At 42.3% G+C, this 24,896-nt stretch overlaps 1 protein-coding gene across 19 annotated transcripts in view; it reads right to left on the bottom strand.

Moving 5' to 3' along the window:
- The window catches only part of LOC137781520 (receptor-type tyrosine-protein phosphatase F), a 153,807-nt gene that overhangs the window by 87,999 nt on the left and 40,912 nt on the right, over window positions 1-24,896 (bottom strand). For all 19 annotated transcript variants that reach the window (XM_068570327.1, XM_068570378.1, XM_068570343.1 and 16 more), the window contains exons 2-4: window positions 12,642-12,816; window positions 1,467-1,612; window positions 443-584 (exon numbers count right to left, since the gene is read on the bottom strand). In XM_068570327.1, coding sequence (XP_068426428.1) covers window positions 443-584; window positions 1,467-1,612; window positions 12,642-12,741 — 388 coding nt within the window. In that variant the 5' untranslated portion in view covers window positions 12,742-12,816. The remainder of the gene's footprint in view (window positions 1-442; window positions 585-1,466; window positions 1,613-12,641; window positions 12,817-24,896) is intronic.

Genomic DNA, 24,896 nt, shown 5'->3' with positions numbered 1-24,896 from the left:
CTTTATATTTGGCTTTTTTTTTTAAATTTATTGATTATGGAGAAATGAAATTGGTGACAAGTATTGTCACCAATAAATGGCAAATATTTCTTACGGTATAACTTGATTCAAGGTCACACAATTGCTGAATTGCTGAACTGTACGCCATCTTATTTAAAAACGCATTCCTTGCATTTCTTTTTCTGACAATGTGGAGTTTACTTTAGGATAGATCTGATCCTCCGTGACACCAATACCAGGAATCCTCAGCGTTTGCAAACGTTTATGTATGAATTATTAAAGGTAAACACTCATATTTGCTTTGGGATGTATTGGAATGAAAGCTTTAAAAAAAAAAAGCAGCAGAAGCAGCAGAAAAGGGAGGAGGGGTGAGAGGAAGGGAGTTAGAGCAAAAAAGTAAGATGGAGAAAGAAACCAAGCGAAAAAAAAAGACTTATCTTACCTTCAAGCACTGTAAGCTTGGCGCTGGTGTTGATCTCGCCAGCGCTGTTGGAGGCTGTGCACTCGTAAATGGCTTCGTCTCTGTGTGTGCGCAGTGGCTGGATCCGCAGTACGGAGCCCGAGCCGTCATCAAACTCAATCACCTTGGAGAGCCGGAGCAGAGCCAAAGGGCAGGGATTTGATTTTTAGGGACCAAGGATATCACTTTATTGTAACACAGTATGTGTATGTGCGTGCGTGCGTGTGTGTGTTTTACATTTACCATTTTTTAGCATTATCAGTTTCTAAAAAGCATATGTTAATGTCCTGGCACAAAATTGAGACTTTTTTAGAAGAAGAAAAAAGCCCAAACTTTCCTCTTAAATACAAATAAGAATCCACTATGATGTTCAGAGAGAATGGTATTATTAAAAGATAATACAGTGTGGTGTAAAGCAGCATCACAACAGGTTTCATATCAAGGTATAATAGAGCAGGGGTGCAATAGTACCCCCGGCTCCAACAACCCCATTGTGCTACAGAGGAAAAACTGGTCAGAAACAGTGTGAGTTCCCACCTACGACACCTCCTCCTGTTCACATAAGTTCAAGCAAGGGAGGGAAATACATCAAGTAATACATCAAGGGGGTGTAGGGCTAGCAGCGGTGGCGCTGAGGAACAGGAGGGGAAGGATGAGGGTGTAAAAGGACTGAAAGAGATGAAGAAGACTATATAAATCATGGATGGAAGGAGATTAAAGAGAAGGGAGGCCTGTCTGGTCTCGCTTGGAAAAGAGAAGAGTTGGTGTGATGCTCAATAATAGGGCAATTGATTGTGTTTGCAGAGCGAGAGTGTGCTTTGTGTAAACGCTGTGCGTGTGTGCGTGTGTTAATGAGGAGAGGTTTGGAAAAGGCAGTCAAAAAGCCCACGCCTGCAATGTTTTGTCATGTGTGTTGTGTTTGTGCCTGATGATGTATTTGTGAGTGTACACATGTGGGTGTGTTTGTGAGTGTTCCAGGATCTGAGAGTCACGCATGAGTGCTCACCTCAAAGCGCTGGGAGCTGACTTTCTTGCCTTTCTTCATCCAGGTGATTCTGGGCTTGGGCTCCCCGGTGGCCTGGCACACAAACGATGCAACTCCTCCCGAGATGCCCGTCTGGTCCTCCGGGGATTTGACGAAACTTGGCAAGGCTGAGGAAGCCAGAGCAAAGAGGGAGACGGAAAGTGATACCAAAAAAAGAGGAAGGGAGGAAGAGAGGCAAGGGAGAAGCAGAAGGGAGGGGGAGAGATGTTAGTGCCAGTCACATTTCCATGTGAAACTTATGCTTATTTATGGGTATAATTTTCTCGGCTAAAATGACATAAACCAACACTGTTGCCACGAACACCTGCAGCTCAGTCACAGGAGAAGCATCCAATCTTTGTGTGCCTGCCTGCCTGTCACGCTATCGTGTTCAGTTTCTCACCTCTGCGTTGACACGCCATTTGAAACTGGAAAGTTTGTCGACCAAAAACAATGAAGCTGCAGTTCTAGCTCTTGAACACGAGGGATTGCATGAAACCCGATGGATAAAACAAGATAAGCGGATTAACTCCTCCACACGTACACAAAAAAAAACTGGTCTCCATGTCTTAAAGTCCAAACCAGGCTACTACTATGTTGTGATTCTGAAGTGTGACTTCCTAGATAACGTGTGTTTACAACAACACGGTTGACTACCTCGCTGAACACGTATTGACTTCCCCCCGTTTGCCTTCAGGGTGTTTTTTAGCAAGCACCGCACCCAACGTCATTGTGCGCAGGACAATGGAGTGTGTGTGTCAGTGACGGCCTGTCGAAGCTGACATGACGCCACAAAGAGTGCACCGTAGCTCCACGCTATCGCTGCCATGCCTCATGCTTTATTTGCGGCCTCAGACGTGCATAATACGAGCCCGTCCTCATTACCAGCTCCATCAGCTCGTGTTTCATCTCCCGAGTCATTAAAGAGGGAGGTGGGGAACACCTAAACCGCAGTGGTGACGAGCAGACCGCCCCACGGAGACGGGCACAATGGGGTGAATCATTATGCTGCATACACAGAGGAGACGGCAGCCTTCTCCCTCTGAGCACACGCTGGGGAACATCAAGCAGTGGCTGCCACCATTCCTATCGGTTTTATGTGTCCTAATATAAAGTTGGTGGGAGGTGGGGAGGTGAGGGGGGACATAACATGTAACATTAACATGACATTGAATCTTTCTGGTATGGATATGGCCTTCGCTGAGCATATTCTGTAGGTCTACCTGTTGTATCGAGTACCATGGCCCTGACTTGGCCAGAGAGAAAGGGAGGTGGTGGCGCTTTCTTCAAGCCATACTGCAGTATGCAATAAAATATATAGAGAGAAGTGTGCGTACACACACATGTTTATGTGATACGATTTTACACATTCAAATGCGAATGGATAGAGGTACGAGCAGCTGTCTCAACGCTTGTACTATCTGACAAGGTTAGGTGTCACGAGGGATTTAAGATGGCCTACTAGAGATAATGGCAGTGCAGTAGTAGACATTCATATATCAGTCAAACAGAAGTCAATACCTTAAAACTGCTCTCTCCACTTCACATGGGAGAGAAACCGCTTCATCAGCGCTTATTTGCAGGAATCTCTCTAAATGTTATTTACTCTGGAAATAATACATTTTATGACCAGAGCAAATCACTGTCAAATATCTGTCACATTAGCAAAAGAGATTAAAGATAACCATCAGGATAAGCCAACGATGACAAAAACACACAATCCAATCCACAGCCTTTTACGTAACACCGATAGGCTGAAGTGTGCTGTAGTGCGGGGAGAGTAGTGGGTGAGGAGGCAGCCGTGTGTGCTTGGCGATACACCGTAATCCAACACAAGCACACATCCATATGTGACCTGTGACCCCTTCATAGTAGCTAAACCCACCTGACATTTGAATGGTATTTTGGAGACTGAGACTGCAACAGCGCAGCACTAAACCGTTTTCAATAGCGTCAGAATGTGACGGTGACACACGCAGGCAGCAGCGGGAGAGTTGTGCTAATGATTCAAACGTGATAAGCTTTTAAGAGTGTATGCATGAGCGTGCACCTGTGCATGCGTGCGTGGTCAATTGGAAGCCTGATTATCACCATTCTGACTTTCAAGAGTTCCTGCTTTCTGTCCATAGCGGTCCCATTTGAGTTGTGAGGGTTTTCCACGCCGTTGCCGAGATGGAAGATCAGGACGCATTATACAGTTTTCGACCAATGCCCCAAAAAGAAAACTATATAAGCTCATGTATTGTCACAAAACATTTAAGTGAGGAACCACTAGATCAGAGAAATCATAAGGGCAGTTTTAGGGATAAGTGGAAGAAAAGGTAAAAACTGGCCCTCGCTGGGCTTTCCCTGTTATAAGCTTCTTAAAAACGCTTCCCCTGATTTGCGATAGTTAACCTTTCACTAAAAGGCAGAACCATGAAACATTTGAAGCTGTCCATCATTAATCCAGATCTCACCACGCAATCTCAAATGATGACCCTATACCCTGGCCTTACAGGCAGGGTTAAACAGTGGTCCTAACACTCTCAAAAGGGCACAAGCATTTATTTTTGGACTAAGCCCAGTTCCTCCATCACTCTGCCACTACTGGCGGGTGAGGATATCAAACTTCTGGGTTTGTCAGTTCTTTTCTTAGAGAAACAAAATCCAGGCTCGACCCTTTTTTTCTCCGCCTGGGTCCCATTTTCCTGGCTGTCAAGCAGTTGTCGCATGAGAACAATTGCAGGGACGAGGTGGAAAACACATAAACCTACCTATGCAAATCCTTCTCTCAGCCAGTGACAAGAAGCTTTGAGCTGCACTTTTTCTCTGCTTTGATACATCACATTCAAAACTTCTATCTTGACACTCAAGGCCTTAACGCATGCTCTCGTCTCGCTGGCATGTGTAGGAAGTGCTGCCACAACTGTCATTCTTGGTTGCAAGGTGCCAGAATTTCAGGGTTGAGGTTATCGACTCATGAATACTTCCTATTTACCACATTTAGTTTTCTTGCGCTAACAAGAATAATGCACTGCTCTAATTACTCAGGCGATCATGTAAACACCTAAACTGGGTTAGAAAAGTCAAAGTAGATAAACATATCTGTCAATCATTCAATATTTTAGTTATAATTAACAAATTAATGCATCAAAAAGATCAAAAAGTGATCCACATGCAAAACAGTGTTGCTGTACACAACAGCAGTATGGCTGGTGTAATGGGGGGGGGGGGGGTTGTTAGTGGAGAAAAAAGGCTTTCATGTTACTACTAATGAATGGAATAAGTTAATCAAAGCAAAAAATATTTCACAGTGGAAAAAACCTTGTTTTATGCCACTAATAAGGTGTTTCTTGTATGCTACCACACATTCACTCACACACACACACACACACACACACACACACACACACACACACACACACACACACACACACACACACACAGACATTATTATCAAAGAAATCATATTAGGGAAATTAATGCAAACCCTTTTAACGCCTAATGTTCAAAAAATGTCATACAAAGTGCAAGCTTAGTCTCGCACTAGTTGTTAGCAATACACTGTAGGGTTTAGCAATTGTGCTGTCGTGTGTACACAAACCAGGTGTATTCTCACTTTTAATCATAACCGTGCATATCTGTGCTCGAATGACTTATAATATAAAAATGAGGGCCGGCTATTGACACTATCTGCATAGATGTCTGCTTGAGACTGTACTGAGTGCTGATTGCTCTGTGCAGAGGGATTAAACAGCTTCTCTCAGTAAACATAATGCCTGCAGCACTCTTTGTGAGGTCATTAGAGAGATAAAAAGGGTATGGGGGGTTCCCAAACTCAAGTATTGCCACAGGTGTTTTAATTTTCACGAGATAGATCTGAAGATTTTGGGAAGGGTATTCTGAAACACCTGTACGTGTACAGCAGACAACCTTCTCAAGGACAACACATTGTGTTGGATGAATAAACTAACATGGGTCATATTTCAGCATAAGACACTGGATACAATAAAAGTGGTGTTTTTTCTGTTTTGACCGATTCACAGTACCATGGTATATTTCCTGAGCATAGTTTACCATTTTCTCTTTTATCCTTGTCAGGAGCCTCAGCGCAAAGCTTGTAATAAATGCAGAGACACCAGGGAGCCCTGCGTAAATGGCACTTGTGTGGCTAACAATTAGCGTATTCCCAAGCCTGCCAGAGTGCCCAATGAGAATTACTCAGTGGTGTAGAGTATCTGGGATCGATACACACGCAGCAGAGGGAAAACCATTAATTCTTATTAATAATGGATTAGCAAGTTATCATTTTCACGAGGCAACACTTAGTGGAAATTTGTCTGATGCTATCAGTACTGGTTGTATTAATGGAACACTTCCATTAAGGCCTTTTCGGGCCATTAGCAGGCAACTTGTATGCAATTAATTCCATATGAAGCTGCCTACCCTGCAGGTTATTTACCCCAATAAAGTCAACTGCACTTCAGGCTGTTTGTTTAAACTAATAAACATCATATTTGCTATCTGCACTTCTGTTTTACGGTTGAACACCTAGTATAGAGCATTGTGTTATTTCACCCCTAAATGACCGCTGTACACAGCACGTGAGGGAATTTATGTTGATGGTCCGTCAGACTGAATTATGTGATGCAGGGTCACCCTCCCCTTGGTCTATGTATCTAAGGTCAGCTTGATTTATTTGTATTATCTCAATTTAAAATGTTATCTCTAATCTGTCAAATTGAGTTCACATCAGAGATAGCAAAGCAGCTGATATTGTGCAATGCACAGTTCAGCAGTTCACCAGCTCCTCCACTTGTTCTTGCAGTGTCAATCACACCGTACAGTTTCACTCACAATGGACGAGACAAACATACAGATTAAGGTGAGTGATGATGCTTTTAGCTTAGATAATTAAGGCCTAAATTGAGCATAAACTTTTAGAGACACAAAGATTCTTACGTACCCCTCACATGTGAACATCCTGGTTTCAAACTAGGACCTGTATGGGTGGTTTCCTATTTGCCCTACATGTTTAAACAGGTTTTTACTGGATAGCCCAGTGTTGTTGCACTATACACTCCCACTCATTGACAGTCAGTTCACACTGCTCACTCATCATAACACAGAAACCAAAAAATATCTATTCTTTTATTTTTGGAGGATGATAACGTCGTGGAGGATGATAGCGTCGTGGCGGAAGATTGATGGAGCTTTTAAAGCTTTATCAGAACTTCAGTGGAATTGCAAGAGCAACGCCATTCATCATCCCTGAGATACTGTACTTAAGACAAAATATCTAAACCTATAGAAGAGAAGGGGGGAAAGAAAAACATCAAGCTTTCAATACCCTCGTGGACCGAAGGCTTTCTATCAGGTCTTCCAGCGTTCAGTGAATTATTCAAGACGGCAGAGAAGAACAAGAACTCTAAGTGCAATTACCCTTCACTCCCCTCTTCCCAGTGTGAGCAACATTAATGTAATGGCTTTCATCTTCTCAAGCCGATTATGAACGAGGGAGGCAGAGCTAAAGTCTGCTCTCTCTCTTCTCATCTGTCAATCAATATATGACATTTGAAGAAAGAACAAAAAAAAAGTGCATTGGTGACCAATTCCTGGAGTGGGTTTTTAAAAACAGCTGTTTGAAAGACATGTGATGATAAATGCTTCAGTGTGTACTTTTTGATGGTGAGCAGTTGGGTGTTTTTTGTTGAGAATCTTGTGTTATATTACCTGGGGTTATAGATGGAACCATATTGCATTACATCGCTGTTCGCAAAAAAGAAAGAACCTTCGCAATAAGTTGATTCTGGTGAATATTCATTATTGGGATGATTGTGAATATGAGAAAAACTGTCTTGCTCCTTTTCATGGCAGAGAAGTGAAAAATAGAGAGTGATTTAAAAAATACAGGAATTATGTAATAAAACTCACAAAATGGCGCTTTTTTTCGTGCATCCTTTATCTATGCAAGGGGACCTGATGATTTATGATTACATTTACAAAGATTGTATATTTTTCACTGAAATAGGATTTTAACAGACATCAGATGGAGCCTTAGATAGATCCTACCGTTGTAAGATTACACTCATTTTGCTGCACTATAGCATAAGGAAAAATGTGCTATTTTACTGCATATGATCGTTATACAATAAGGGCAAACTATACTTTTATGTTTTGCAGTACCTCTTCACATCGACGTGGCAATGCAAATGTAAAATGTTAAATTCCTCGTCTCCAATGATCAGGATCTTAATGAAGTATGTGGCCCTAACGTACAAGACAAGCCCGCTAACGTCTCGGCTGAACTGCACAACTCCTCTGCATAGCCCTGGGGCTACATCGTCACCGATGTTCATTTCATTCACTTGATGAAATATTGTCATTTGCCCTGTTATGAACCTAAGTGTCTTTCCATTCGGGAACTGTGAAGGACTGACTTGACTGTTGCATTCGGAGGCATGTGTGGGTGGGTAACACAATACAAAGAAGGAAAAGGACATTTTGAAAGCAGCTTGAATATGTAATAAAGCATATAGCATGACATCTTTGTAATGGAAATCCAAACTACTCTGTAAAGTTGCTGTGGGAATATGAAAGTAGATTCAGGGCAAACAATTGGGGGGCTTTGTTAATGTAGCTGGGTAAAGTCCAATGGTCACCTTGGCTCGGACCCTGAAATTAATAGACCGGTGTGGAGAAAATGTTAAGTGTGTTAACTGGTCCCAGGAGGGGGCGAGTTGGGGGGTTCGTCGCTGAGATGGATCTGAATTTCTCCCATTTTGGGGTTAGCTCATCATCCATCACCACGCAACCCTGTGCGACCCCACTAACCTCATTAATTTGCCTCCTCTAGATTAGCCCTCCCTCAGAGACCACAAAAAGCCCCGACCATTGTACTCATCTTCTCTGAGGTCTTAAGTAATTCAACTCTCCACAAAAAAAATTGAGAGAGAAATTAAATTATGTCAACAAAAACAATCTGGCTGTACTCCAGCAGGCTCTTTGTTGCTTCCCTTATGATTTGGCATCTCTGAAAAGCTACAATGAACATTTACCCGTGGAATAGTTGTCACTGAGATCCGCCCGTACGTTATGCCGCAACATGTCCAATGGCTGATTGGGTTGAGTTGTCTTTATACATCTTAGAGGATGTTCCAACAGTAAACAATACTTGGGTTTATGGCAACGTGCATATACTACTAAAGTATGGCCTATTTAATGCCTGTCATTTTGAATTTTCTCAATGGCAACCAAGTCCAACCAAGAATGTAACACAACAGCTGTATGGGCACCAATCAAATCCTTATCAACCCTTCAAATGCTCTGGTAGTATTGGGTCATTTCAACTTGAAGTAGCTAAGCAGTAGGTAGGAGTTTACGTGTCTTTTTTCCATTTTTCGGAAGGACACTGGAGGTTCTCGTCCTGCCGCATCCAGGACACAGCAGAGGGCTTGGGTGACTGCTTCTGGCTCTGCTATTGAGCTGCCTAATTAAACCATTAATCTCACATCATTAACCCCCGATGACCCTTTCCTAAATTCCTTCTGACATTGCCGCACCGGCTTATGAAAACAACTTTCCAACAAATCTTCCCAACCTCTAGATCGTGTTCTTTATCTTGCAGGTGTTTTTCACCTACACTTCTTTCTTGGAGTTCATTTTCTGTTGTTTAGTTCTCCCTCCACTGTATCCTCACTCAATGTGTCTGATGTGTGTGGAGCACAGCTGTGTGCTAACTACATTACTCTCCAAGTGGCTCTCCAAGGTGGATATGGTTACTTTTAATTAAAAAAGAATCAATTTCTATCCCTGTCAGTTTTGGAACTGGGTGACCATATGGACACTAAAAAATACAATCCAATTTCCAGCCGCCCAGCCCCCCATCTGGCCACTCCTCTCCGAACCACTTTGACACTTCAATCACATTAGTCCATTGTAGGAACTTTATACATTGTCAAATCTATCTTGCTGGTTATGCTTTTAACATAAAAGATCAAATATATCTATGTTAGGGTATTACCTGGATATTTATGTTTATCCATTGGACAATAAAGAAACACAATAGCTTAACAACAAAATTGTCCGTAAAACTAACAAACTACAATGAATCTACTATGTGGGTGGACATAAATAAGACACTAAAAGGTTGTGGCATGTGGTTTGATGTAAAAACTCCTTTAAACGTATTAAGTTAATTACGGTCCCAACGTAATCCTGCTGCCACTAGGAGTGAAAAGAGTCGGCTTGAAAACAAAGGACTTGGTGGTCCTGCCGTGCGTCACATTAAAAGCCACCCAAGATTATAACACGAGAGCCACGAGGAAGAGACACATACATCAAACGCTTATTAAAGCCAATGAAATAACTCACGATGACAGCACTACAAAAATAGCACCATTACATTTATGTGGTAGCTATGTATGACTTTGAGGCTGACCTTGGGGCCCGGTGGCATAGTGTGTACCAGGAGGCCGTATAGAGAGGTGGTTGATTAGGCTGAGCTCCCCAGGGATCGATGAGACGTCTGCGATCAGTACTCAGAGTAATCACCCTGTAGTGCATGCCTACTCAATGACGATAGAAGATGAATGATGTTTCAGGGCTCGCGCATTGATATTGCTGGTGGGAGGATTTCTTGAACTTATTTGTGCTTCTAAATCATGATGAATTGTGACCATCTTGAGTGTTATAAAACAAACAATATACAGACAACAGCAACCTTTGAAATGCAGCCACCCTACATCAACAAACAATGCACTGTGAATGGAATAACCTACAGCTTTTACGCGAGGCCTAACTGCTTGCTGCCTGTGGTTGCATTGCCTGCTGAACTTTGTCAAGGAGGAGACAAGGACACCAGACTGAACCCATGTAATCAGAATCTCGCCAAGCCCATAATATCTGTCTGGTGTCTGCCCTGTAATACAGGAAATCCAAACCAGAACTATCAAGTTCACATAATTAAGTTGAATAAAAATGACAGGCTAGATCAGATGCATCCAACCCTGCCATTAGTGGTAGGTGTTATTTTTGCCCCCCAACTGTCTTATTTTAATTCTATGTCTGTTTGCTTTACAGTCTGGGTAATAGCAGGTCTCAGCATTTCCCCGTGTGTGCTTACATTAAACTACAACCACAGGTTAACCTCGGACTAGAGCCAGGCTTTCTCTATGAAGCTATGAGTTTGTGTTATAGTATTTATGCATGTGCGTTTGGGTGAATTGTTGATAAAAACGCTTGTGCCCGCTTGTCACAGGAGAGTATCTTTGTCTCTTAATTAAAATGCCTGGCTCTGGCTTTGTATCAGTAAATTATATGATTACCTTCATTTGAGACTCGTGCAATCTTGCTCTCATGGAGAGGGAGAGCAAAAAAGACTCTGTATTTACAAAAGTAAAGTAGAACATTGTCCAAATCAACCCATCGTTCACAAAAATTAACAGTGAAATGCAAGCACGCCAGCTGTTTCTAGCTGTGTGCAATTCTGTAATATTCGCCTGTATTGTTTGGCTACTGAAGATGGCCAATATAAATTTAGGCATAACATATTGTAGAAAAATACAAATTATGTTCTAAACTATTTATAATGGCTTGTAGCACAATATACATCAAAAACATAACAATTGCAGCTTAATAATCACCGGCTCATCCAAACTCGAAAAGCCACAAGCCATTGTTATAAATGTTGCTTTTTGTTAAACAAACAGGTGACAAATTATACAGTATCTAATTATTATCTTGGCACCTTTGATGCTTCTGGCATTACTTGTTTTTCCTTTATGATCTCTTCAGAGCATATGCATTAAAATCAATTCTCAGCAACCCCTTGGTGGCAATTAAAATGTAAGAAAAGAGGAGCACAGTTACACAATATATCATGACGATAAACAAGCAATAAATAAATTTGTGACACTGCAAATCTTGCTTTGTAAAGATGAGTGCTATGGCAATAATCCACGGTCTAAGAATAGTCTCACAGTTATTTAATGTATTTCCTCGAGAAAAATATCAACAAATCCGACTTTATTTTAATTCTTAAGCAGCTGCTGTTATTCCAAGTTTTTTATTTGATATCAAGATACAATGGAGGAACCAGACATATTGCAACATAATGCAATTGTTTTGGGTGCATAGGAAACACAGCACTAGTAGACTGGGTTCAAACACATTTCATTGTGTTTAAATCTGGGGATGGATTCTGTGCAGTGGTTCACATCTATTAAATCTGACTTGATTTGGTCCGATCACATTTCAGGCTGAGCAAAGACTTGCCAGACCACAAGAAGAGGAAAAAAGAGAGGAGAGGCAAAACTTTTCTACAAGGTCAGGTTCACACTGAAACAGTGGAAAACTCTAGACACACCGCAAGAGACAAAGATGACAACGCAGGGCTGAGTGAGACAAGGCAAAGGGTAAAGAAAAATACATTCTACTGGACCTATGTATGAGAGCACAGGGCCGTTGGCGTCTTCAGTTGGGGGAATGGGAGGGGTTGGGATATAATTGAATAACAGTGACCCTGTGACAGCACTATAGGTGAAGTCATGTGCTGAATTAAATCTGTGCCCTGACCTCGTCTTCGGCAGGGCATTGCCTCTTGGTTGCTCCCAAGACCCCAAGGCAGAGTAGTGACGCATCTTTCTGAGCAACTTCTTCCAGCCATTCCGACTGACAGACAGACACAGTGGCTGATGGAGCATCATTTTGTGCATTGCACGCTTATTTTTAGCGCAAATGCAACTCTCTCTATACATCGAGACATGCATTAGACGCGCTGCTATTTCTGTTGGTTGGAACCCACCGAAGACACCAAATGTAAATTGAATCTGTATTCTATTTAAAATGAACTGCAGAGCATGAAATCGTGTTCTCTATGAGTGTCCCTCCATTCAATTAATGTGCAACAATGTACTGGGTTATATTCAACTCAACATACTACAGTGAGTCTCTTTAAAGAGGGGTACGTCGACAAAAGGACTACATGTGTTCAACTGATCACTCGGTAATCTAATAAACTGGAAAGTAGTCTCAAAGAAAGTGCTTTTTACCCTCCCATTGTGTTGGATTTTTCACCTTGCGTGGGGCTAAATGAGGGCCTTAAATGTTCTTAAAATATAAGTCAGGTTGTGCAGGAAGCAAAGCCGGTCTTCACGGGTGAGTGAGGCTACTTACTGTCTGCCTGCGAGGAGAACACCATGCAGCTGAGTAGAAGCAGGAACGGCAACGCCTCTCTGGGCAGGAGGGGCACTGCCAGGTGACGATTAGGCCCCATGTTCCAACTTGGCACTGCTCCCTCCTCAGTCCCCTGCTAGACACGTCCCACTCTGACAGGATCAAAGACTAACACCTGGGAGAGAAAACACAAGGAGAACAGGAGCACAGAAACATTAGTATTCAAACCCACTATATATTTGCATATATTTGAATGAGCATAATAGCACAGTAAAGCGGAGATATCAAACACAAGCCACAGAGCAGGAACGAAGGAGTTGGAAATGTTGCCTATTTGTAAGAAACCCTAACCCTACGCTTGTAAGACAACAACACTGTCTTTGGTCGCGATCAACAAGGCTCCCAATACCCACAACAAAAATCCTGCTCGGGGCAGATGAAAATACAAGTGAAGCAGATGTAACACGCAAACTGCATCAGCAGAAGGGTTCTGAAACAAATGTGGTACAGTGCAACAGAGAGAAATCATGGGAAGGAAGAGCAGGAACAAAAGGGGAGGACAAAGCTCAGTATTAAGCTCCTCAGCTATCCTCTCACAATGGGGGATCAGTCAAAACCCAGAGGACCTCCTGAACACTACTCCCTAAGGGCTGACGCCCACTTAATAGTTCGCCATCAAGAAATTGAAAACTGTGTCATCCAGATGGGTTCAAATCACACTAAGTGCCATGATCTCATAATATGACAACATGTATACACATGCATAAACATTCACAGACAACCCACCCCAAGGGGGACATGGTTGGTCAATGAAACAGCAGCAGGTGTACCACAAATTAACCAAAATTAACGAAGCAATAAAACAGAAAGCATTGCTCAATTGCCTTAAGTAGTGGGTGGAGACATAAAAACAAAGGCTGTCCCTTAAATTAAACTGCAACAGCATTGATTATTTGTCTTTTTAGGATTAGATTTTGTGTAGGAAATGACTTAGCCAGTTGATATGATTTGGATGCATGACCTTAAGTCTGTTATAGCCTGCAGTTTCAATGTCTAATGCTATTATAAACAAAGTAACTGTGGATCCCCATAAATTGAGCTAACTAAATTTCTTATCCCTACACTCTTGCCCATGGCCATCTGTGATGAGTAATCATAACGCTGTAAAGCAGACCACAATATGGTAAGGATAGATATCTCTCTTTTGATGGCATTAAAGCAGTATCTCCAGAAGACTTCAGAAAAATTAACTAAAATGAGAAAAGTTTTGAAGTTCGTAAGCCTACATTTGTCTTCAAGGGCTCCTTGACAATGATTCTGTATAAAGCTTTTACAAGAGGCCTATTGGAATTGAATTGAAAACTTCCTCAGCTCGTCGGCTCAGTCTCACTGTCAAGTTTATAGCGGCGACTGAACAATACTGATTGCTGATATTTGCGAAAAGAGAAAGAGAGACGCTCACAATGTAGAATATCTAGAGGCTTGCCGGGTGGCCAGCCAGCTTTTCTTCTATTCAGATCAGCTAAATAAGTTTGAGTGTCAGGTACACAATGCCTGCGGTATTGTGTGGTAAAAAAAGTCTGTTCTTAAGCCTGTAGAGGTGTTGAGCAGGGCATTACTCATGTGGCTATTTCAATGCGTGAGGAAACACAGGAAAAACGCTCACGTCTGGCAACTCTTTGACCACCGTCTTTGTAAAACAAAACCAAAGAAAACACTACGTGGCAAAGATCTTAGGAAAGCTGAATTTCAATGGGTTTCTTTACTTCTTTCGACGTCATTTGGTGAAGGAAAAGACAGACCTGGCGAAGTAAAATGATGTGAAGGAATGCTAGGTGTGAGTCACGGTGCAGGTGCCTCATCTGGGCACGGTTGCAGACAGGTATCATCGACGGCCAGCTTTCCCTCACCGTTTGTCACTCACAGGAATGTGCCTCTGGGCATTGACGTCTATTCAACTGATTTCTGATGCAACACACCTTGCATGGAAAGAATTTCCAAACACTGCGTGCAGTCAACACCATCTATCGTCAGTCGAAGTTCAAGCTGTGATTGTATCAAGCTGTATCATACTTCTCCCGGCAAGTTGATTTTTCGAAAAATACCCACAAGAAATAAAAAAAAAGAGATTCCTTTGTGTCTTCACCTTCACTGCTAATGGAAAGCATGCAGCTCGTTGTTGGTGTGTTAAGCTGTGACTGTTGGGAGAAGAAAAAGATACAAATACAATTACTCCGGGTGCCAAAGAGCTGGATCCCACCCCAACTCTGTAACCAGGATTAAAGGCATTTAGGCCTCATTTCTATTTTAACTTAATACCCCAAGTTAACTTTGCAAAATGAGTGTAACTCATATCAAGTTTGTTGGCTGAGAAATTTGTTTTGGTACTAATTTTGATGCACGCCAGTGTCGCGTTGGTTCATGTTGGTGGGGAGAGAGAGAGTGAGTGAGTCTGATAGAGTTGGCTACTCGCCGTGCTCCAAACCCTTGGCGGTGGAGGGATATCTTTTACAGCAGATGCCAGGGAGAGGCAGATGCTTTTCATCTTCAATGAGACAAATTCCTAGAGCGAGGTTTATTCTTTATTTATATAGCTGCTTATTTATCCCAGTGCAGCTTGGTGCCTTACAGCTGCACGCAAACACTATGGGGAAACACTTGCCACAATGTGCATTTGTGCTGTGGCGGTAGTGCTGCTGCGAGAGGGACAGGGCACCGACGCGGAAATGATGCAGTGTGATCAGAAATCTGAGCAAGTGGCTCAGCACACAGGAAACATTGTTTGCAACTATGTGGGAGAGCGAGAGAAAAACAATAAGAACATGGAGGGGTGGATGGCTGTGAGCTTGTATGTGAATCCTTCTGTTCACGATTTCATTCTGAAGCCTGGTTCGAGGATGAGTAAGAGAGGAAAGTGTGTATGACAGAGGAATAGTCAGTTCTGTATAATTGCGGCTAAAATGATAATGCAGACTATTTCACCAGAAATTGACGTCCTAATTAATAATCACAATAATTAGTCGGGATGAATTCAGGAGCGTAATTGTTTGACGGCTAGAGTAGGTTTTCAAAATGAATACAGTTTGAAATTGCAGTGCACAAACACAATGAATGCTACATAAACCAGTATGCCACAATGTACTGAAGTTTCACATATTTGTTAGATTGCAAATCTAAGCGAAAAAATAAGTATTACTGTACAATGTACTATGTAGCCTGTCCGACAGTGCCTCCTCGGTTTCAGGCACAACAGAGGTGGGGAGAAATCTGAGGTTGTCAAAACTCCAGAAACTCTTGTTTGTTTAACTCTTTTGTTGCCTTCTTGTGAGTCATTTTATGGGACTTGAGTTTGTCCTCAACAATCAGTTCGCACAATTAGGCGGGTTTATGGAGGACAGAGTTTGGTTCACTTCAATGACGGAAACAATAGACAAGACAAAGTCAAAGCCGTGTTAGTTCCCTCCAGCTCATTATCACTCATAACCCATTAAAGACACAAAAAGGCTGTGTTTATTAAATCCAAGCTTAAAGCTTCCACAGCTCATGATGAGCGACTGTTTAGGAACCGATGTTGTGAAACACTAAAATGTAGATTGTGATTCGGGCTAAACACAATTTACAACGCAGCATTGGGTTTTGATCCAAGACGTTAACATCATGTATCCTATATAGAGAAAGCCAATTTTACAGAGGCCCTCTTGCATCTAAACACACAGAAACCATGAAAGAGAACAGGAGGTTACTGACACAGAAGTTGAAATAACTCTCACCGATTAGCCACTCGTCAGGGCATCCACTCGTTTAAGTCATTTAGGAAGAGGCTCTGGAGTGTTGAGTATCTGAGGAGTTCTCAGTAATGCAGTGCGTAACATATACCGCATATATACACACCCTCCAATAAAGGCAGACCACTAAGAGGTTTAGTAATTAACAAGAGAACAATGGGTCATGAGCATCTTAAACTGTAAACTGTGGAGGACAAAAGAGTTTTGGAGTGAAGGGAATAAACTCATATCCTGTTCTCTTGCTTGCCACTCACATCAGGTGCCTGTCATTCAAGTCATTACCCCCAGTGTGTGTGTGTGTGTGTGTGTGTGTGTGTTTCTGTGTGTGTCAAGGGTGTGGCCACCCATACAGAACTGGTTGTCTACAAGCAGACATTGACGAGACTAAACTCGGCGCAGCTGCGCAGAGAGAGCGCAGAAGCTGAGTAAACACTACTATTAAACTAACTACAGGTAGCATCTCTGCTCTCCATCGTTTCCATCCCGCCTACTCATGTTCTCTCTTTTTCTTCATCTCTATTCTGGGGGTGGGGGCAGCTGAGATATATGGCTAGCCGTGTGGGGAGCTAATCACGGCCGTCTCTGGAGGTGATAAACCCAGACCAGAGGGGTTTGTGTTGGCGCAGCCCGCAACGGCTCCATAAACACACTTACAAGGTGAATTTCGACAGCAGTGTTTTGGCCCCTGATTAGTTTTCCATGCCCGAGAACGCAAACCCACACAAGTCTGTGCTTCTTTTTTTACCTCACCACAAGACCCCGAGAGAATTACTGCAAGCCAATGAGTCTCGTATTGTAAAATGAAAGTGCAAAGTTACAAAATGAGGTATTCCCTCCAACTCTGAAAGCCTTTCTGTATACACAGACTTGATGGTGCATGTCTTTTTTTACAGGGCTAGGACAAGGCCCTGCATTGAAATTCACCTCACAAAGACTAATGTCCTGTGACCTATCAAGTTTTACAGCGCTTTTGTTTACAAGCTGATTTCACCGAGTTAATTGTTAACACCTTACTGCCGAGAAGAAGACTGAAATGCACTTCCTTAAGTTGAGCAATAGAAAGTAAAGATCACTTATTATGCTGACCTAGAATGAAAGCACTTGTGTAATAAATCACACAGTTACTTGTCTGCTTGTGAGGGTGATCCATCACGTAGTTAATTACAGACACCTCAATATTCACATGTGATAATACTACATTCAAGTGAAATGTATGCAGACATTTACAACACATGACACAGCGTTTCTGTGACGCACTATGACGTAATCCGTGACGCACGAGTGCTGGACTTAATGCACCGGGCGCCTGATGGACTAACTTACCTCTCAACAGAATGCAGAGACCATAGCGCATTGGCTTCACCCATTTGATACAATGTCGATTGGCATTTAGTCTGGTTGAGTGAACATTTAACAAAACTCAAGCACCTCCATAAATTGCCACTGAAGCGGGGATTTACAATCACCTCTGGGGGGCTACCAATCTTTTCAGCTGCAAATCAATCTTGGAATGAAAGGTGATATGTATTACACTGATATGTATTACACGGAGTAGAAGAGACATACCAGAGTGCCACTTCCATTTGAATTTATTGGAGAGTGATTATTGGCGTTGTCGAGCGGCAGAGCAAGAAGAAAATGGCTTGCACTACAAAGTGCTGGGCAAAGGACCCGCAATAAATCAAAAAGCATGCTCAATGTAAAACAGACATTCATCAAATAACAGCAATGCTCTGCATACCTGGAGCAATAGAGTGGAATCGCTTTTCTGCATCATCCTGTTAAAGCTTTTACGCTGCAGACTTTTGAATGGAAAACTTGTATTAATTGTTACTTCATTTTATCCCCTTTGTTTTTAAAATTGTATTTAATATAATTGCTATTAAACTATAATAATGTTTCTAAATTATTACTGTTTACCTTTCACTTATTGAAATACATTTTGCTTTTTTTTTTATCTCCGTCTTAAAAATGTTGTCATTGTTTTAAAAAACTCAATAATGGAGACTGATGAAATGACAATGCTTTGTATTCAACTCAGGGTCTCTAAAATGATCACAGCCCTAGTTGCCCGAGTGCAAAGACTGAAAAAAGTTTAAATATTGTTGTGTTTACAATGTAGAGAGTTCTACAAATGAATTACTGCACAATTAAGAATGATTCTGTGCTATGGCCAAACATTAAATTAGCAATAGAAACTGAGGCACGTTCTCAAAGGCAGATGTGCATATATATATATCAAAAGAAAATTCACACTGTCAAGCAAGAAGGATGGGAAAGACGTCACCACTTGATGGTTTGCTTGCAGACAGATGGTGTCATAAAATGACTAGGCAGGCAGCACAGAAGGCACGGAGGCCCCCCCCCCTCCCTCTCCTCCCCTTCTTAACACCCCGACTTCAACTTCCCCACCCCCACCACCCCCTGGGCAGAAAGCCTCGTCTCCGCCAGTAAAAGACAAACAGAGTGAAGCCTAGTGAGCAGAAAAGACGAGCAAACGCAAAGCTCCGTAAATCAATAGATGACCAAACAGATGCACTTGTTAAAGCTCAGCTCCAACCAGGGATCCATCATGGTTGGCTCTTTAGCAACGCAAAAAAGGAGCAGGCATATTATAAAAATGAAGCGTTGCAGAACTACAGTAGGACATGGGAGGCTAGGGAATACAAAACAGACGGTACAAGCGCGGCTTCTCACTAGTATTACTCGACAAACCATCACTTTCTCTTTGTGTATAAGTGTATTCATTTTCAACAGGTGGCATTTTGGCCAGGATATTGGGCCAAACTTGTACATGAGGGTAGGAGGGGGCTTTTGAGGGGTTCATACTATTCAGCAGGTGTCTACACAGTTCTAAATCAATTACCTCTGGTGAGTCAGTGCTTAGGGTAGGGGGGTATTGTAAATCAGCTTGGTGTCAGGCCAGATTAGTGACTGTAACGGGCTAGGAGCGAAGCCCTTTGGCCAACAGGGACCCTCCAGAGGCCTGCATGAGAACCACGCTGTGGCCTCAGTGCTCAGTGACAGAGCAGCAACTCTGGTAATTGTTTGCAACAATACTTTGTACTAAGGTTGGCCTATGAGAGGATGTATACTGTGACACTAGCAAAGAATCCGCTGTGCCCTTTCCATCTCTTTGGTATGTCTGGTCATCGGAGAATATGGTGCAAATCAGTGGGCAGGACAGCTTTAAAGCAATACTGGATTTTTGGGATTTCTTCACCAATTGTTAAATACTTTGATTCGTCTGACATTTAATTCAGCAGATTAGCAAAAACAAAGATTCATAGTGGTTGTTTTATCTAGGAGTTTACCCATATTGCACGTGCCAACTTTGTACACACGCTTACAGTTTCACAGTGATTAAGATTTGCCTACTCATACCAGAAAAATTCAAATTACACACTACATTGGCTAGTAGTCAAAAAAGTGTCCATTCAGTGGCTCATGGGTCCTGGGTGGATGTTCTGTGCTCGTCCAACGGTGCATGAGAGCAGCCGTTTATCTCTATATATCATTTTTATGCAAATCTAATTGAGGAACCATTATGTCAGCAACGACATCCACTAAGCACGGAGGTGAGGACACACAACCGTTGCCTACATTCACTTTATAACACACACTGTCTTTTCATTTCATACTGCATGCTGCATGCTTTGGGGTTTGTTTGGCTTCAGATCTAAAAACACGGATGAAACTGTATATTGACACAATGGTTTTATTATTTCACCCGACAACAGAGCATGTAAAATACACAGAAAAAACACGCCTCTGTGGTCCAAGGTACAGAGTAACAAACCCAGTGTTTACACAGGGAAGGGTTAGACTAACTCGAAGAAGGATGGGGAAAGCACTTCCCATATAACTAAGCATTTTTTGCAGGGAACAGAAACCTTGGTGTCAGCGGCAAAGCACAAGGTTCTTCGAGGAATAAAAAGAAAAAATAAGAAATGTTTGCAGGAATCCAAAGGCAGATATAACAAATGTTATTCTGAGAAACAAAAAGGAAACCCAAGACTCCTGGTCTACCTGAAACAGTTAAGACCCAACAGATTTGACATGGGTTAGTTGCCATTGCAAATGAGGAGAAAAGAAGATCCCCAAATCCTAATCCAACTTCTTTCGTGCTTTATATTCCAGACAGCTATAGTCTCTCTCTCTCTCTCTCTCTCTCTCTCTCTCTCTCTCTCTCTCTCTCTCTCTCTTAGCCACGAGCCAGTCTGTTGGAGCAGATGGAACCATATATCCCCATCGTTCTCCGGAGGCATGGGGATTTAAAATGTAAAAGAGATGAGTGCGGAATATGCAGGGCCGAGTCGATAAAGGGCGAGAGAAGTAGGGACTTTCAGTGTATCCCATGTTCTTCAGAGGCTACAACTTTGTATTGTATTGCTCTACAGCAAAAGCTGTACAGTAAAATGTTCTAAACACACCAAAAAGCTGGTATGTCTGTCCCTACTGAGTGTTTAATCCAACATTTTGTACTGAGCAAAGAGAAAAAAATCCATTGGTAACAAAGGTAGACGCCAACAAATGTACTTGTTTTGACAGATTTCGAAAATTAATCTACACCATTCACCAACAAACAAAACAAACTTTTTTTTTTTCATGAGAGCTGGAACAATTATTACATTTGCAGATTTGTGGACAAAAAATGTATCTGCAAAGATTTTACTAATCAACTATGATTTTAGTAGATTATAAATATGATATAAGATCATAATTTATTAAACCAACTAATGGCTGATTATCAGCCCAAAACCAACAGGAATACATATAGTAGAAGTTCTCCTGAGGCTTTCACTGTGCGTTACATTGGACTAAAATACGATGTCTGACCTGACTTCCCTCCTCACCCCACGGCACCTTTCAGGTAATGAGAAAGTATCTGGACACTGTATCTGTCGTCTGGGAGAAGATTCTCCTTCGTCGTCCATCTCTGGGTGGCAGGTTGACAGACAGGAAGAGTGAGGAACAACAGGCAGAAGAGGGCGGGAGCAGTAAAATCGATTGCCAGCTGACTAGCAAGGTCCATTATACTGACAGGCCGGAGACACAACACGACGACTTGCAGTCCACCAACGCCCTCATTACTACCTATGAACATCTCACTGGGACCAATCTCTCTTTCCCTTTTTGCTCTCCCTTGAGTTATTTCTACAGTACATCTCCCCGAGCAAAGCATGGGCCTGAATTTCACTCAATCTGATGGAAACGTTTTAAAAGAGGCAAAAGCTCCACTTAAGCCTCCGCACTTAGCGTCATGTGCTAGGCAAGCGGAGGATACAGAACAAAGATGACATGGGGTAATACACTGTTCTTCAGAGCAATGTTCTCAAGAAAAATGCAGCATAAATGTACATTTAAGCTTGTGCAATCTTAATGAAATTTCAAACTGTCTCTAAGGGTAAAACCTCTGCCATATTAAACAGTTCTCCCACTATCACCCTGTCTTTCAGCTACGCTATCTGCTCTCTTCGTCTTTCCCGCCAACATACTCTCTAGTTATTCTGAAATCCTTAGTCCTCGCAGGACTTATTTATACGCTCTCCCGTCTTCCTCACAGTAGAGCTGCAGATAGTGTTCACCTGCAGCTGAGGCAGCCTCCAGACTATCAATTACCACCAGTGTAGAGTCACTGTTCTGCAGCTTGGCTAACAAGGCATACACACACAAAACATGCACACAGTGCGCACACACACACACACACACACACACACACACACACACACACATAGTCAAATAGTACATCAGGGAATTAGCCATCAAATCCAGTTCATAAAAAGTTCCAGACAAAAGATAAATCAAATCCAGCCAACTAGTATTTAGATCAAGTGTTCTTGAAATAATAGAAGAAATCATTTGTGAAGATGCCAGAGATGTTATCTTCAGAGAATTACCCACCATCTATGAAACAAAATCAGTGAAACTTGAGAATTAGGTCACTTCAGGAACTATCACATGTTCAAAACACGAATCTAGATCCATAAATAACAGCAAAGCTTGTGCTATAACTAAATAATATATTCGGGCTGTGTATTAGCAAGAATCTGACAATTATGATTGCATAACAATAGCCTGATTAAATAAAATATGTATATATATTTCGATCAAATTTCAGAGAATGGTTGAAGTGTAAAGAGCACATCACCTTGGGCATTTCTTTTTACTTTTTCATGAGATCAGAACAGTGGGATCTGTGTTTGCATTTAATACAATCTAAATAACCCTAACTGATCATTTTAATAAAAACAATGTTGCTGAGAATCAATACAGTATCCCGAAACATACTATGGTGATACTTACTTACATAGTATGACTACAAGGCACTCTGCTTGCCTTTGCAAACGATCACAGAGTTTTAAAAAAAAAAAGCACAAACAAGACAAAACGTGGGGCCCTTACAGTGCAATCCATTAGCCTAGTTGTGATGTTTGACTGGTCTGCGATATACTGAAAACAGGAATCTCCCCAAATACTTCCTGACATGTCATCTCACTCTCAGACAACGATTGGAGTGAACACCGGGCCATTACACAAACACAAAGACATGAAGGGACAGGACCTGTCACTCACCGCACCAGATCCAGCCTGACACCTAAAGTGCCTCTGTCAGGTCAGCAAATGAAAAGCCATCACGGCCAATGTTGCCGTCATCAAGCTGAAGTCATTCCATATACTGGTTAAAGACTATGTTGCCAGGTCTTGTTTAACTTTGTTGCGCATGTTTGGGCTCAACGCGTCAGTTTTGATTACCGGGCTTCGTGCTTTGTTGACACAGGGAGAAAAACAGAAATCCTGTCGGGGGCATAGGCTAACTTGTTCTAATACAACTCTTATGAGGATCACAGCCTGCCATCCAGCGATGCTCGGTCACGTAGTCAGTCCACACAGCCCCAGTGTAAGCCTGTGAAGAAAGATCTGAGGAATTGAATTCCTTTTAAGTGAGCCATCGTGTCTAGCCGTGGCAGCAGCGCGCGGTGATCATTAGGATAACATAATCGGGTCAAAAGGGTAATGAATGTGCATTAACAATGGACTGTATGGTAGAGTAAAACACATTTCCATCGCCCCATCAAACCATTAAAACCATTATCCTCATCAGATACTGGCCAAAGGGGATTTTTTTTTTGTCATGCATTGACTATGGTGCAAAATGTACTATTATTTAACTGGTACGTAAAATTAGATTGCCTTACCAGTGATGCTAAAGGCATTTCCATGGTTTAACCGTTCATCTTAAAGTGAGTTTCCAGCCATGAATTGCAAAGGGGCTTTCCTATGAACTATAATGGAAACTGGTTATCCCTCTACTTCCCCTTTCCTCAACCAGTCCGCTCGTCTGCATGTCAGCCTCGGCAGCCAAGTCTCCCATGTTTACTAATGTAGAAGCAACCCCTTTATCAGGGAAGAGATTTGTAGGGAAGAGGCAGGGGATTAGCCATCAAATTACCAGGCAGACAGCGTCCCTGCTCCAGGGTTGTGAAGCGGTAATCTCAGAGGCTGAAGGGGGAGATCCAGATAAAAGTTTGGGATTGGTGCTGTGGAACTCCTAACTCCAAACGGTGCACAAATGAAATATGAAAGTGTGTTTCCAGGTGCCTATTCCCCCTTTCCTGTTTTTGTGGTCACCACTTTTAGAGGACCAGATCACCTAATATAGCAGTGTATAGTTTCTTTCTTCCATGGCTATTTGGTGTCATAGCATAACAGACTTTTGATAAGGGAATGCTCTCAAAGAGGAATGCTGTAGCTAGGCAGGGCTTGTGGAATTGGATTTCACTGGCCTTGCCCATGGTTCTTGCATTGTCACCCTGCTGCCCTCCCTTAAACAAACAGTGTTCTCCTCAGAGAATACCCCCTGGACACAGGAATGTTTCATCAACACCTCAGCCCCCATCATCCTTACAGGGCCACAGTGGGCCAACAGGCGCTGCTGCACAGGCAGGCTATAAATAAGTCAGGCATTATAATGAAACCAAATGAATCTCCATCCATCTTCCCAAAACAAGCCAGGATCCTCAACGTTGTGCAGGAAGAAGAGCCATTGCCTGTGTTTGAGGACGAGTCACAAGATGAACAAAAGCCAAACAATACACTGAGTCTGAATACATCCCACTGAGAAACACGCAACACACCTGCCAAACTCTCAGTTGCTAGTAGTATGAGTATGGGTCGGCAAAACTGAAAAGACATATGATTCTATTATATGATAACGTGTTGATAGAGAAAGGCCGGTCCTACTTGCGGCTATTTGGGATCAGCAGCAGAGGATTGTTGAAAGACAAGTCATAACTTTAGGGGAAGTGGCAGGACGGCTGATAAAGTAATCAAGAAGAATGTTGAGTCCAAGCCAGGCATTTGTAGAAATTGGGAGGCTGAGCAAACAGGAGCGGTGGTGGAGACAGAGGGATAAATCAGCCCCATGACTACAGTACCAGAACCAAGCACCGAAATAAATCAAACCTGC

Source organism: Clinocottus analis, unplaced genomic scaffold (genome assembly GCF_023055335.1).
Source record: "Clinocottus analis isolate CAN_PGR_092001 unplaced genomic scaffold, fCliAna1.0.p SCAF_11, whole genome shotgun sequence".
Taxonomy (NCBI): domain Eukaryota; kingdom Metazoa; phylum Chordata; class Actinopteri; order Perciformes; family Cottidae; genus Clinocottus; species Clinocottus analis.
Note: the sequence above shows the minus strand (reverse complement) of the source record. Positions and strands in the feature narration are given on the sequence as shown.